General features: G+C 39.2%; 1 protein-coding gene across 4 annotated transcripts in view; it reads right to left on the bottom strand.

Annotated features, from left to right (window-relative positions):
* LOC310650383 (receptor expression-enhancing protein 1) overlaps window positions 1–13,516 on the bottom strand; it is a 62,766-nt gene extending 49,250 nt beyond the window's left edge. For all 4 annotated transcript variants that reach the window (XR_014494359.1, XM_083379319.1, XM_083379317.1 and 1 more), the window contains exon 1: window positions 13,385–13,516. Coding sequence is in view for 3 of the 4 variants with exons in the window: in XM_083379319.1 (XP_083235445.1) it covers window positions 13,385–13,416 (32 nt within the window). In the remaining variant the exon portion in view is untranslated. The remainder of the gene's footprint in view (window positions 1–13,384) is intronic.
* Between the last annotated feature and the right edge of the window lie 1,587 nt (window positions 13,517–15,103).

The raw sequence follows: 15,103 nt of genomic DNA, 5'->3' as shown, positions 1-15,103 counted from the left end.
CGGTCTACTGCTTCAAAAATGTTTTTGATGTATGGCGGGGTGTGCCAAGTGATTGGTCTTTTACCTTCTTTTTTCTTTTCTTTCCCTTCCGTGTTGTGCAGACATCTTCTAATAAATGCTTGTGCATACCCATTCTGCTTGAATTGTTCATGTAGGTACCTGCTCTCCAATTGTTTACTAGGTACTACAATGGGTTCGCACCCTGCCATATATATTCTGACACAACTCTTTTTGTGTGACAGTGGATAGTTACTGTTGAAACTAAGAATACATGAAATGTTGGTGGCCTTGCAATAAACCCTGGTTTTATGGCTTCCATCTTCCTGCCTGTTGACAAGCATATGTAAAAATGGTAATTGTCTAGCTGTTTCTTCCTCTACTGTGAACTGCATGTCTGGGAAGATGGACTTTGGTAGGGTATGAAAGTCTTTCGGTGCATTTCTTTTGATGATGATAAATGTGTCGTCCACATTTGGTTCAGGATCAATAAGGGAGTTAGACAGGGATGTATTTTATCACCATTTTTGTTCAATGTGTATGCTGAAGAAATCATGTGTAAATTAGATCTGAAACTATTTGATGTTGGATTGAAGGCTGGAGGAAGAACTATAAATAATTTGAGCTTTGCAGAAGATACAACTCTATTGGATGAAAATAAGGAAGACCTGGAAAAAGAGATCTGGAAAAATCAATGATGAAAGTGAAAAAGTAGATGGGCATGAGATGTTTAAAATCAACAAGAAGAAAATTGAACTAGCTTGATAATTTATTTTCCTTGGATCAAAAATTGTTCACAACGACAGTTCTATGAAATGCAGGATAAGCTTAGGACACACTGCAATGGTTAACATGAATAAGATCTGGAAAAGCAGAGACAAAAATAAATACAAAAAGCAGGCTAGTTAGAGCAATAGTCTTCCCTATAATGATGTATAGGTGTGAGAGTTGGACTAAGAATGTTTGATCAAAGAAGAACTGATGCCCTTGAACTGTATACTATGGACAGCCAGAGCAACTAACAGTAACACCAGCTGCCTGCAATTAGTGCAGGTTCGCATCCCACCAGGCTCAAGGTTGACTCAGCCTTCCATCCTTCCAAGGTAGGTAAAATGAGGACCCAGATTGTTGGGGGCAATTAAGCTGACTTTGTAATAATGCCGCTTGGGTGTGTGTGTGAAAGCCCTAATAAGCAGGCATATACATAGAATGAAGGCTACTGCTAAGTTTGTAAGCCGCCTTGAGTCTTCGGAGAAGAGCGGGATATAAATGGAATTAAAAAATAAAATAAAATAAAATCTACTAACAGTATAAAACCAGACACATCACAAGATAAAATCACAATATTATGTGTCAGAATCCATTTATATCACATTTCATAATTGTATAGGTAGAACAACGTGCTATTACTGGGGATTCTGCCATCTCTCCGAGGGGGGGGGGAGAGGATGGTTACTAAAGCGATTTTCAAACAACAGGGGATGTTTTAACGGGGGAAGGGAGTGGGACAGACAGATCTGGTTTGTGTCTTCATTTACAACTGAAAAGGGAAGCAATAACCATAAAACCAAGGAGAGTTCCCTTTCCCATGGAAGGACCTGACACCTAGCAACTGACGACAGCCTGACCAAATGGATGAGGGGAGGGACTGGAATGGGAATGGTTTATATAGGATTGAAATGTAACTTTTCTCAGATTCCGTCTTGTATTCCCACAATCGATTCCTTCCTAGTAAACATTTTCCTTTTGGACTAAACTTGCATCCAAGAGTTCTTATTTCCTAAGATGTGGATTGAGGTGGGTCCTGACATTATGTCTTATTTATTTTGGCCATTTCATGTATGCACGTTTATTGAAGAAGTCATTGATGCTAGGAATAGTTAGTAGATCAAGAAGAAGAACAATCAAAGAACTAACTGGCTTGATAACATCAAAGCTGATACAAAGATGAATATTGAACAATTGAAAGAAGTTGTGCTTGACAGGATAGCATGGAGAGCACTTGCCTATAGTCCCCAAGAGTAAGACACCACTGAATGGTTAAACAACAACATGCATGAACTTTCAGTTTGTCGTCATGGTGTAATGGGCATAGGAAGATGGGGCTCCATCTTCTGCATTCAATTTCACCCTACTAGGGACTCTAAAAAGGGTGAAAAGTTTCCCCAAAGAGGCGCTGGAGAAGGAGGTGACCCTCTTTGATCATGGGAGGGTATTGGCCCTTCCGTTTGATCTGAGGAAGCCCTCCAAACCGGCAGGGGAAAGACTGGCTACATTCGTGTGGCCAGTCAGAACCTGCTGACAATGGAAGAAAATAAGCATTAACCAGCAACTTTCAAGCAATGGGGATGGAACTGGGTGAGACCCTATCCTTTCTTTATGACTTTAAGACTTTTTCCTGGGGGAAAATTGCCCAAAGCAAAGAATCCTCCCTGATGAGAGAGGGAAGGGGAATTTCCACCCCATTCCCTCAGGAAAAGAAAAGTGGCAAATTATTTGCTTGGGGGAAAATAGAGAAAATTACAAGATTAATTTGGAAGCAATACACATATATAACTCTGAAATTTGGGGATTAAAAGTGCTTTTGATTTTTTTTAAAAAAAAGAGACTTAAAAAGCTTGTAATATAAGTTTGGATGTAAAAAGCTGGAAGATGGTGTCAGTGACATCTAGTGGCGAACTACAGCATTACAATTTATTATGCCTAAAGGAAAGTTGGCTGGAAGCCCAGACTCAGATAAGACTTGTTATTTTCAGAAACTTTCACTTTGAAGATTGCAGCTGGGAAAAGGGGGGAAAACCCTCTTGGGTTGCTTATCTGTGTGGCAGAGACAATAAATGATTATGAAACTGGCCTGCCTGGACTATGAATATAAATACTAATTGACTTTTAGAGCTGTGTCATGGAGCTATTTCCAAATAGAAAAAACATTCATTATTGATTGAGATGATGGAATACTTTGGACTATAAGCCTTTGATTGATAAACAATTTTTAATTGCTCTTCTTTCTCTGGACAGAAAGGATGCATTTTTCATTAGACAGAAAAATTTGAAATATTTGAAATTTACTTATATTTGCTGAGGAGAGACTTAAGGACAGATTGATAGGCCAGCTGGATAATTAGGAGTTCAAATGACAATTGACTGAAACTTTTTAAATCCCTAAATAGATTGGATACAAAGACTACATACAAAAACAAAATGGATGTTCCATACTTAGCTTCAAATGGTAAAAAACCATCCCTAATACCTGTTACCAAAGTCCCCAGCTTGACATACCAACAAGAAAATGTTGATGAATTTTAGAAAGTAATTCTTTCTATGTTAAAATCAATGCAAGAGACAATTGCCTTAGTTCATGATAAGACTAAAAATAACACAAAGGAGATAAAAGAACAATTCTTTAATCTAAATCTACAATCTCAGAAAATGACTACAAGGAAGGAACTAGCAACACAGAAAATAGAAGGAAAATCAGAGGAAGCAGATCCAGAGATGGAGGACCTAAAGAAAGGAACTAACAGATTCAGACAAACGAAGAATTAGAAGAAGTAGCAATAATATCGGAAATGGAAAAGATATCTTACTTATCAAGATCTCAGAACACATTTAAGGATAAGAAAGAATAGCTGATTGAATGGAAGATAAAGCTGTTAGGAGAATTGTGGGAAATTGGAGAAGGAAGGAGGCTGTTTAATGAATATCAATCAGCTGAGCGATTCAGTCTTGACTTGTTCATAGTTTTTAAGGTAGTGTCAACTAAAAATAATCTGAAAATAGGTAAGAACAGGAGAAAAAGCAAAATATCAATTCAATGCAAATTAATTGATATCTCAAAAGAGATTATTATGTACACGATATTCTTTTTATGTATATATTTATTATGTTTTATCAATAGGAATAAAATAAAAAAACAGAAAAAGAAAACAGAAAAAAGCATACATCCATAGTAATAACAACAAAAAAGAAAAAATATGTACATAAAAAAGAAAAAAAAAGACCCAAACATCCAATATCATACATAGAAAAAAAATCCACTTTGGCTGGATGCTGAAAAGAAAAATCAAAAAGCCTAATAAATTCTCCTCTCCTTACATAGTGGGTGTGTAAATAGTTGTATATTTAGGTTAGCCCAAATATTACACTAGTCTTCAAATCTGTCTGTTAACCATCTGTTATTGTATTTAACATGTAGAAAGTTCACAAATGGTTTCCAGTCTATTATAAAGCTGTCTAGTCCATTATCTCTAATCAAGGCAGTTAATTTTGCCATCTCTGCTAATTCATTCAATTTTAAAATCCATTCTTCAATAGTCAACATCTCTTTTCCTTTCCAGTGCTTAGTGAATATAATCCTCACAGTGGTCACCATGTAAAGAAATAGCATCCCAAATTATTTTTCAATTGATTTATCCATAACACCTAAGTAAGAGAAAAGTTTCATGTTTCATTAATATTTGTATCTTAAGTATTTTCTGCATCATCATTATAATTTTTATCCAAAATGTTTTCACATACTTGCAAGGCCACCACACAGGATAAAATGGATTTTGATTACATTTCCAACACTTGTTAGAAGTCCCTCTATACATTTTTGGTAATCTATCTGGAGTCAAATACCAACAATACATCATTTTTTTAAAAAAATTATTTCAAAATAAAATTAAAAGTAAATTTTAATCCATTAGTCCATACATTCTTCCATTTTAGCATTATATTCATCTTCCAGGTTCATCTTGAATAACATTTTATTATGTTATTAGCTGCGAAGTCGTGTCCGACCCATCACAACCCTATGAACAACGTTCCTCCAGACCTTCCTGTCCTCTACCATCTTCTGGAGTCCATTTAAGCTCACGCCTACTGCTTCAGTGACTCCATCCAGCCACCTCATTCTCTGTTGTCCCATTCTTCTATTGCCCTCAATCTTTCCCAGCATTAGGCTCTTCTCCAGTGAGTCCTTCCTTCTCATTAGGTGGCCAAAGTATTTGAGTTTTAGCTTCAGGATCTGGCCTTCTAAAGAGCAGTCAGGGTTGATCTCCTCTAGGACTAACTGGTTTGATCACCTTGCAGTCCAAGGGACTCGCAGGAGTCTTCTCCAGCACCATAGTTCAAAGGCCTCAATTCTTTGGCGCTCAGCCTTTTTTATGGTCCAACTTTCACTGCCATACATTGCAACTGGGAAGACCATAGCCTTGACTATATGCACTTTTGTTGACAGGGTGATGTCTCTCATTTTAGTGTGCTGTCTGGATTTGCCATGGCTGTCCTCCCGAGAAGCAAGCATCTTTTAATTTCTTGGCATCATCTTTTAAGATTTTGAATAGCTCAGCTGGAATACTGTCACCTCCACTAGCTTTGTTGTTGCTCAGCTTTTCTAAGGCCCACTTCACTTCACATTCTAGGATGTCTGGCTCGAGGTCAGTGACCACCTCACTGTGATTATCAGGGACGTTAAGCTCATTCTTGTATAGTATAATTTTGCCACCTCTTCTTAATTTCTTCTGCCTCTGTTTGGTCCCTGCCATTTTGGTCCTTTATCATGCCCATTTTTGCATTAAACGTTCCCTTCATCTCTCCAATTTTCTTGAAAAGATCTCTGGTCCTCCCTATTCTATTGTTTTCTTCTTTGCACTGTTCATTTAAGAAGGCATTCTTATCTCTTCTAGCTATTCTCTGGAATTCTGCATTCAAATGGGCGTATCTTTCTTTTTCTCCCTTGCCTTTCACTTCCCTCCTTTCCTCAGCTATTTGCAAAGCTTCCTCAGACAGCCATTTAGCATATTGGACGCCTTCCGACCTGAGGGGCTCAACTTCCAGTGTCATATCATTTTGCCTTTTGGTACTGTCCATAGGGTTATCATGGCAAAGATACTGGAGTGGGTTGCCATTTCCTTCTCCAGTGGATCACGTTTTGTCAGAACTCTCTGCTATGACCTTTCCGTCTTGGGTGGCCCTGCACGGCATAGCTCATAGCTTCATTGAATTACGCAAGCCCCTTCGCCATGACAAGGCAGTAATCCATGAAGGGGTACATTTTATATACTTTAGCAATTAAGTGGTCATCTCCAGAACATAAATTGATATCTAATTCAGTTTTAACTCGTTTTTTTAAATCAAGTTTAAATCTTTCAAAAATTCTGTAATAATTAAGCCAGTCACAAAGAAAACCTTTACTTACTAATTCTTTTGTCTTTATCTTGAGTCCCTTTTTTCAAATGTTGATAAGTCACTTTTTCAGTCAGTCTTCTTTTATATTTCCACCATACATGCCCAATTGATTGCCTAACAATATGATTCTTAAATCCAGAGTTAATTTTTACTTTATCCTACCAGAAATGGGCATGCCACTCAAATCTCGAATCGGAACCTGTGCATGATAGTCTGTATGTTTTCATAAAGCTACAAATTGTTCAAGAAATTGCCTTTCCACTGGCACCAACAGGTGTTGTGATTTGAATATGTTAAAAGCAACCTTCCTGGCAGCATAAACTGAAAGAGTTCAAACAGAAGTCTGTTTCTAATTTAAGGAGACCTGACCCAATTAAGTCAAGGTCAAGAATATACCAGTTATTAGACCCCACTTGTAGGAAAATGGAGAACAGGTGAAAGGATTGGCCATTGGGAGGCGATAGATGGTGAAGAGACCTTAAGTTACCCTGCCTTAGTACATTTGAGAACTAGGGACTCATCTTAACATTTACCCCATTTTGTCTTTCTATAATGAGCAGAGAGTTGAATTACACTTACTAGAATTCAAGCTAATTAAAATTGAGTAATGAAGATTTTTTTGATATTTTATGAGCCAAGTCCTCAGTATTGTGTACAAAAACAACCAATATGTTTAAAGATTGTACAATGATAGGTTAAATATTTGAAAAACCTACTGTCAAAACAAAATAACAATACACGCAAAATTTTCTTTTTGCTTTTTAAAATGCAGAATGTTTGTGAGAATTGAATAAATGGTAAAGTCTAGAACAACAGTGGCGAACCTATGGCACGGGTGCCAGAGGTGGCACTCAGAGACCTCTCTGTGGGCATGCACACCATTCCCCAGCTCCACCTCCCCGTGGCCCCCTCCTCACCAGGAGCCCCCCCCGGAGGAGATGGCCCTGGGCGTGGCCCACACAGAGCAGAGCAGCCAAGGACATGTCATCCAGACAGCAGGGACAAGACTCTACCCTCGGACTCGATCGCACACAGATGATTCTGCAGGGTGCGGGTGGAGGGTGTGGCTGCCATGATGCTGCAGGGCTGCCTGGGTGATCTGCAGCAGGCCATGGAGGTGGTAGATGGCTCTGCGGGCAGGCGGGGTGGGGTGGGGCGGTTTTGGGGCACTCAGTGTCTAAAAGGTTCACCATCACTGGTCTAGAATGATAATAATCCATGTATCCTAATGAGAAAGTTGGAAGAATTATCACTAACATGACATGGTCCACGCTGGATTTAGGTTCATTCTACTAGCAGCTAGGATTAGCAGCAGTTAGCATGGAATGCTGAGATGAAATCCTAATTAAGTTCAGACATTTTTACATGCATATTCTATTTCTTAAACTCTTGCTGCAGTAAAAGTCACATATACTGTATTTAATTACTTCCAAAGAGAAAAAAAATAAATTTAAAAAGTAAGGTTATACTATTATTTTTCTCCTATTTCAATGGCAAGCAGTAGTTGGGGAAAATGAAAGCTAACCTATAAAAGATTCTGGATGGGTGGAGAAATGAGGGCAATATTCCTCTAGATTCTGGTTCTTGATTGGCACAGATGTCCCCTGTCAAGGGTATTTCAAAGCAAGATTGGAAGATTGTAGATACTGAAGTATCAAAACTAATGGCCACTCTGTGGAATTTGTTAGCTACTAAGCATATGAGTGAGCAAAGATATAAGGCAGACTGACAGGAAAGACATGGCATCCATGAACAAAGCCAAACTGGTATACGCAGCTTAGCTGCACTGGATGACGCAGCTTAGCTTCTCAGTTTGCCTAAAATTCTCAGATATAGGAGTAGATGTCTTTTCAGCATCTGGGTTAAAGAATAATTGAACTCCCAGCTCAGCCAATAGATGAGGTTGCTCTTTTCTCTTTTGCCTTGTCCTGTTCTGAGTATTTCATTTACAAAAGTATGAACTGAAGAAATTTCTCACCTATTCACTATTCCAAACTGGTTAAGTATTTAGGAGATGTAACTACATACGAGTCAATTCTATTAACTGATCTTCTTCTCTTATACAAATACTACTGCCATTTTTCTACTATGATCTAATTCAGGGGTGTCAAACTCATTGAGGGCCGCATCAGCATTGTGGTTGCCCTCAGGGGGCCGGGTGGATATGGCCAGGGTGGGCGTGTCCTACTGGGTGGGCGTGGCTAGAGTGTGTATGGCCTACTGGGTGGGTGTGGCCAGCTCTACATCGTTCACATCAAGGGTGCCTATGGGAGCCTGGGCGGGAGTGGGACAGATCTGAGGGTCTCTGGCAGGAGGAGGGTCTCTGGGCCAGGGCCAAGGCAGTGGGGGGCCGTTCCCTTACTGTTTCCAGGATGGCTTCGCGGGCCACATGAAACCACTTTGCCGGCCAGATCCGGCCCCTGGGCCTTGTGTTTGACATGTCTGATCTAATTTGTGGCCTTCTCAGTATACTGATAAAACCGTTTAATGTTTAGAGTTAATCCCAAAATCTTATGGTAAAAAGTAATATTCCAAATTTACCTGAGTCCTTATCCATTTATAACTTTCTTAGATTAAAACGTATTTAATAATGTTTCTAATGTAAAACATATTTAACAAACACCTTTTTGCTGTTTGTTACAAATTCTTGAAGCTCTTAAGCTTGTACAGTAGTTAATTTTTCTTCAGTTGAAGACTGAATTCATGCAATAAAGATTTTTCAAGCCTGTCATTCCAAAGGTTTCTAATAGCTTTAGAATAATTAATACATAATTTCTGAAAGTGATTAGAAAACAAGGTTTGTGAATTAAGTGTTCTTTAAAAGTCTGCCATGATTGCGAGTAAGATGGCTGATCCTTTCACTCCTTCTGCTCAAATCTGCAGAAATGAGGCAGATATATCTCTTTTTGAGGATGCTGGTAGTAAAACTTAAATGCTCCTGTCAGTTGTATGAATGATGCCTGTTGAAATCACTTGATTCAATCTACTCCTTGTAAACAGATGAACAGATTAATTCACTATAGCATTTTATCCTTTTTGCATGTAGCACAATACTGATTCCTTCTGAGCATCTTACAGATATGTGGATGTCAACTCCCAAAATGTAATGGCTGTATTGGTTGGAGCATTTTGAGACTGAAGTGACACTTTATAGATTATGTCAGATGAACCCTGCCACATTTTATTTTGGTTATAATGGCAATTGCAATTCATAACAAAAGACAAGTGATGATTTTAGAAACTTGACACTAGAGGGGAATAAAAATTATAACAAAAGAAATAGAAGTCTGATGTCAATTAATAATGGGACTTACAAAATGAAACAAAAATTAGAAATATTAGATGAAATCTTTGAGAAATGGAGCCAGAAGATACCAACAATACTGTCAGTAATTATTTCTACTTCTGTTAATGAAGGAATGACAGATGTCAAACTAATTTTATCTGATAACTAAGAATATTTGTCTTTTCTTTTTTCCTACATTTTTATTCTTTCTCTCAATCCATTTCTCTAAGTTTAGTTTGTATTAATTTTAACTACTGTAATTAAAATTCTTAATAAAAATTACATTTTAAAAAGAGAAAATCTTCTGTCAATATTGCTTCTCTTTGCATAAAAACAAAGGCTTATGAATTTTAACTATCTAAAATTGCTAAAATTTTATATTTTTCTTGTCTTAAAAGGATATATATTTTTTGAACTTTCCCTGATATTTTTTCTTGCAATTTTCCTAATAGAATAGGGGATTTCCCCTTCCCTTTTTTAATATTGCTTATATGGTATCTCAAAGTTGGGAGAAATTCAGCAAAAAGTACTGTGGAATACAGTCCTCATCCATGTCTACTTAGAATCACCAAGAATAGAAGAGCTTTTGCATACAAAGCTTGAGCACTTTAAAGTGTCTGTGGAGATTTTCCGTCATCCAGGTCATAGTTATCTCAAAGATGTTTTTTTTTCTACAAAAGGCAACTAGGCTGTTTTTTCCTTGAGGAAGAAAACATTTCGCTTCTCATCCAAGAAGCTTCATCAGTTCTGATGGTGGAGGAAAGGAACTGATGAAGCTTCTTGAATGAGAAGTGAAATGTTTTATTTTTCTTCCTCAAGGAAAAAAACAGTCCAGTTGCCTTTTCCCCAAATATAATACAAAGTTTCTTTCAGAAAGAAGGTAGTTATCAGAATTGTCAAAATTGACATATCTTTATTTTTTCCTTTCTGTATTTTTCTGAGAAATAGGAGGTACACTACACATTCAAATGCTTCAATCACATAGTATATTTGAAATGGGCCTGCCCAATCCTGATGTTGTGAGTGCAACTATTTCAAAACAAATAATACCCCCTTTCCATTTCTTCCTCCCCCCCCCACAAAGTTTAGAAATATTTCCACCAGACTTTGAATGCAAAAGAAAGCTTCAACTCACCTCTTTCTCTTCCCACTATTTTAAACTCCCATCCATCACTAAGTGCAGTTGCAGGCAACTATGACACTAAAATGCATGACCTGAACACGTGCATATCAAGAGGAGAACATTTTTTCAAAAAAGCAGAGAGAGAGAGAAAACATCTTTTAAATGTGAAAATATTTTCTAAACAGAGGACCCGTTTGATCTTCATGGTTAAGGCACCAGGCTAAAAGGTGGGAGACTGCGCGTTCAAGCCCCACCTTAGCCATGAGAGCCAGGTGGGAAATTATAGGCCAGCCACTCTTTCTCAACCCAATCCATGTTACAGGATTGTTTCTGTGGGGAAATAGGAGGAGGAAGGTACATCATTTGACTGATGAAGTTCCTATTTTTATATAAGTATATTCAGTGCTTTTTTGTAAAAGAAAAAGGTGCCGGAACTCACACATGTTATACAACCCGCCTTGCCTACCCTACAAGGTTCCATCCAAAAAAGATGCCGGAACTCCGTTCTGAGCGTTCTATGAGAAAAAAAGCCCTGAGTATATTGTGGCAGCAATAGATTAATGATCTATTATTCTAACAATGAAAGTGATATTGCCTCCAAATTCTCACTAATTTTTCTACATTATGAGATACTGAAAATTCCTGTGTAAATAAAATGTGGCAGGGTTCATCTGACATAATCTATAAAGTGTCACTTTAGTCTCAGAATGCTCCAACCAGTACAGCCATTACATTTTGGGAGTTGACATCCACGTACCTGTAAGATGCTCAGGAGGAGGAAGGTAAATTTATGCAGACTCACATTTGGGCAAATGCTATATACTGCATGCTCCTCCCTATTTGCAGGAACCTGGAAGAAGGCCTTTGAAGTAAAAAAAAGGACAGATCTTGATTGCCCTGCATTGTTCTTATACATCCAAGCTATTTTGCATAATCAAGGGAACGCCTGGTATTTTTACTCTTCTAATGTTACATCTCAAACAAGGATCCATACACTTTCTCTCAGTAAATTGTATCCAACAAAGAATGATAATTACATATATTGCTGCTTCCTCCCTACGTATAGGAAAGATCTCACGATTACAATATTTCTTTGATTTGCCTTTGTTTCTCCATTATCAACTCACATTTTTCAAACAGCCTTCTTGTAAGGGTAAAAACAGCCCCACTAATGTACATCTTCCAGATGTTGTAAAGTGAGCCTGAGTTTTTAAAAAAAATCAAACCAGAAAGTATATTAAACTATGAAAAAGATGCAGAAATAGAATTGTAAAGTTAAGCAGCAAGATTATGTAAAATTTGGGGGAAAGGAGGGAAACGTAAAAAAAAAAAACAGCTCTGCAGCAAGAACAACTGAAATGTCATCACATTGCTTAAGCCAAAGATGAGCAAAACACTCCTACTGTTTAAACAAAAAAAAACAGCTATAAAATGAACATCCAACCACAAAAAGTAGCAGCTGCAGATGTATCAGTAGAACTTGCCAGCTTCTTTTCTGCAGCCTTTGGAATGCTTTGTCACTAAAATGTATGGTGTGTCATTGAAAGGCTCTTGACTTTTTCAGAGAGGAAGTAAAAAGTCAATCTCACCATCCTCCTGTCTTTGAAACTGCTGGGCAGTGACTGGGTCTATTGAAGACAGCTAATCCCACTAATCTTCCCCAGGCCCTTCAGGTAGGTGAGTTGGACTCCAACTCCCATCACCCCAGCTAGCATTTATGGCCCAGACACATTGGAAGGGAGGCGCTCAATCAATCTAGTTCAAACAAACAAACAAAGGCATTGGATCTCCAACATCAAAGAGTCCTCAGAATTTCAGTAAGTCCTAGGAAGACTTCCATTCAAAAAGAACCATCTACAGAAAAAAATGGCTGGGGGTGTGTGTGGTTGTTTCTTTGTTTGTTTTTTTACGTTTTAGGAGCACAAATTCTTTTCCTTTTTTCCCCCCTGCTGCCTGTCTCTCCTAAGAAAGCCTTAGTTTTAGACGGTTCTATGGAAATGGTTTCTATTGTTTGTTTCCCAGAGAGAATGCCCAAAATTCCTGTACCAGCATCTCCCACCCTCCGTGAAATAGCAGCAGCCTCACCCCACCCCTAATCCCCCCAAAAACAAAAGTCGACGCCCTTCAATTTCTCCTCCTAGATTTAGGCGTCCTCGAGATCGGTTATTTTTTTGTTAAGGGAGAAAACCTAATGCATTTTGTAAAGTGAGCACTAATTTACAAGAGGAAGAATTAAGACTTTTTCCCCCACTCCCATCACTCAGGGACCGTTCCAGATAGCGCCCTCTGGCAGGTGAGACCGAAATACGGTTGCTATTGCTAATAACAAAGCGGCGGTTTTCCCTGCCCTTTTTCAAGACTCGCTTTTTCATTCTTTTCCCCTCTCTCTATACCCGGCTGCATTTCCCAAAGGGAATAACCGAAAAGCCGCCTTCTGTTGCAAGCTTTAAAGGGATCCCTACCCCTTTCTGCGTATATGGCTAAATCTAAGGTAAGAACAGTCAGTCGCTATTTCAGCCCATTTATAGTACACATTTCGCTCGAATAAAGCAATCTACTTTAAGTCTCACGCTGATCTCGACTGCTGCTCAATACAAGAAAACCAGGGACAGGCAACAGCGCACGAACAGCTAAATTTAGATGGCTGGTGTGCCCGAGTAGATATTATTAGCCGTCGCATTCGGTGGAAACTACATGGGCACACAAACGGTCAGACCCCAGAGGCACCACTAAAGCTGCTTTCACTGTGCAAAGACCCCTCTTCGGGGAAAAGCGCAGGTCGAGACCCACCCGAAGTTGGTACTCACACCACTAGTCTGGAGATGATCCAGGACACCATGTCGCTGCAGGACCTGGGTGACAGCAAGACGGGGATTGGATTTTCCCCGGGCTCGAGTGGGTCGGTCCGCAGTCGCTAGAATAAGCAGAGCAGGCGTCTCAGCCATTCGGCATCTAGCGCGCAGCCTCACTAGGGAGCGGCCGGAAACAGTAGCAGGCACTCGCTCAGATGTGGGATCCTAACCTCGCCCGCAAGGCTGGGACAGCTTTAGCACCTGTTCTCGGGATCTCTGTCTGTCCCCCTGCTTTGCCTCTTCCTCTGAGAAAAGGCGCGCCGCTCAAGTGGTCGATTACCAACCACCCTTTGCCCGAATTGGAGATGGGCAACGAAAACAAGCAGCCCCTTGGCTTTCATGACTGCAGCACGTGGCCATTCCGAAGCAATGGATGTGCCCGACTGAGACAATCATCAACATTATAGAAAGCTATAAGTTGTCTTAAGCATGGTTTTTTGAACGAACTTTACCGTTTACCACCTCCACGTTTTTCAGCTACACATGGAGGTTGCTATTACACGCTTCTCAGAGGTAACTCCAGTACTAGAATCGCTAAGGGCAAGTGTTGGTTGAGATTTTTATGCTAAGGCGTTGTAAAGGGTACAGGATTTGCCAAGCAATTGTAAAGTATAAAAACTGTACTTATGGATCACTTTCAAAGCTGGCTATCCATCCATAGCTTCAGATAGTGGCTTTTTTCCTCCTAGGATTTCCCCTCTCTCCTCGTTTCCATCTTTTGATGCCAAGAGTATACCTCATAGTCTGTGCACTGTTCTTATTGAAGTTATTTTCATAATCATTCATAGTCGCTGCAGTAAAATGTGCCTGTTTTCTGTCTGCCTGAATTCAGCACTATACCAAAAAACTATTTTAGTACATGCAACCATTGCTACTGAAGCTCCAGCATGCATATCTGTCTATAAAAGAAAGAGATAGCAGGTTCATGGTACAACCTTACCACCATTTCAGGAGGGGGAAAAAAGCCATGTGGTCAGTAGGTAGGAAGTTAATCATGTGAGTGGCATGAATTCTTTTATTAAAAACGAAGATTACATGGAATGACAGGGAACAAGCTCATCATTTTGCTTTCTAACAACTAGGCAGTGTGACTGCCCATACTTTCTCTGGCAGCTGCTTAAAAATTGGAAAATACTCACACTCACACAGAAAAACACACTTGCACATGCCCAGGGCTAGACAATTGTCATTTTCTGAGAGCACTTATAACTTGATCTCAAAACTCTAGAGGAAATTTGAGGGGGGAAATGAGATGTTCCTTTAATAAACATAGTCTCCAGGGTGCCAGCTAAGCTTCAGCATTATTCCTCCAGGACTGGGTAATCTGCTGCCAGATGTGATGTTCCTTTTATTATAGACTTCCACCCCCCAGGTTTTGCTTGTGCAATCCTCAGGAGAGAGGTGAAAAAAGTCTTAGGGATGGGTCTATCTCCTGTTGTAAATCTTATTAGAAAAATCAGATGTCAGAGCCCTGGGTTGTAAAAATACTGTATATGATAATATTTAAAGTATTGTTTTTATCATGATTGTAGTTATATCATAATGTATATGAATTATATAGTATTTGTTTAGTGTCAGAGTTGTCCATCTGAGTCTCTGAAACGTTCCTATTCCGTTTGGGGTGTTTGTGTCATATTCCAACGGGCCTGGCCAGAACTTTCCTATACCCTCACC

Source organism: Vipera ursinii (genome assembly GCF_947247035.1).
Source record: "Vipera ursinii genome assembly, chromosome: Z".
NCBI lineage: Eukaryota > Metazoa > Chordata > Lepidosauria > Squamata > Viperidae > Vipera > Vipera ursinii.
The sequence above is the reverse complement of the archived record's forward strand: the minus strand, read 5'-3'. Positions and strand labels throughout refer to the sequence as shown.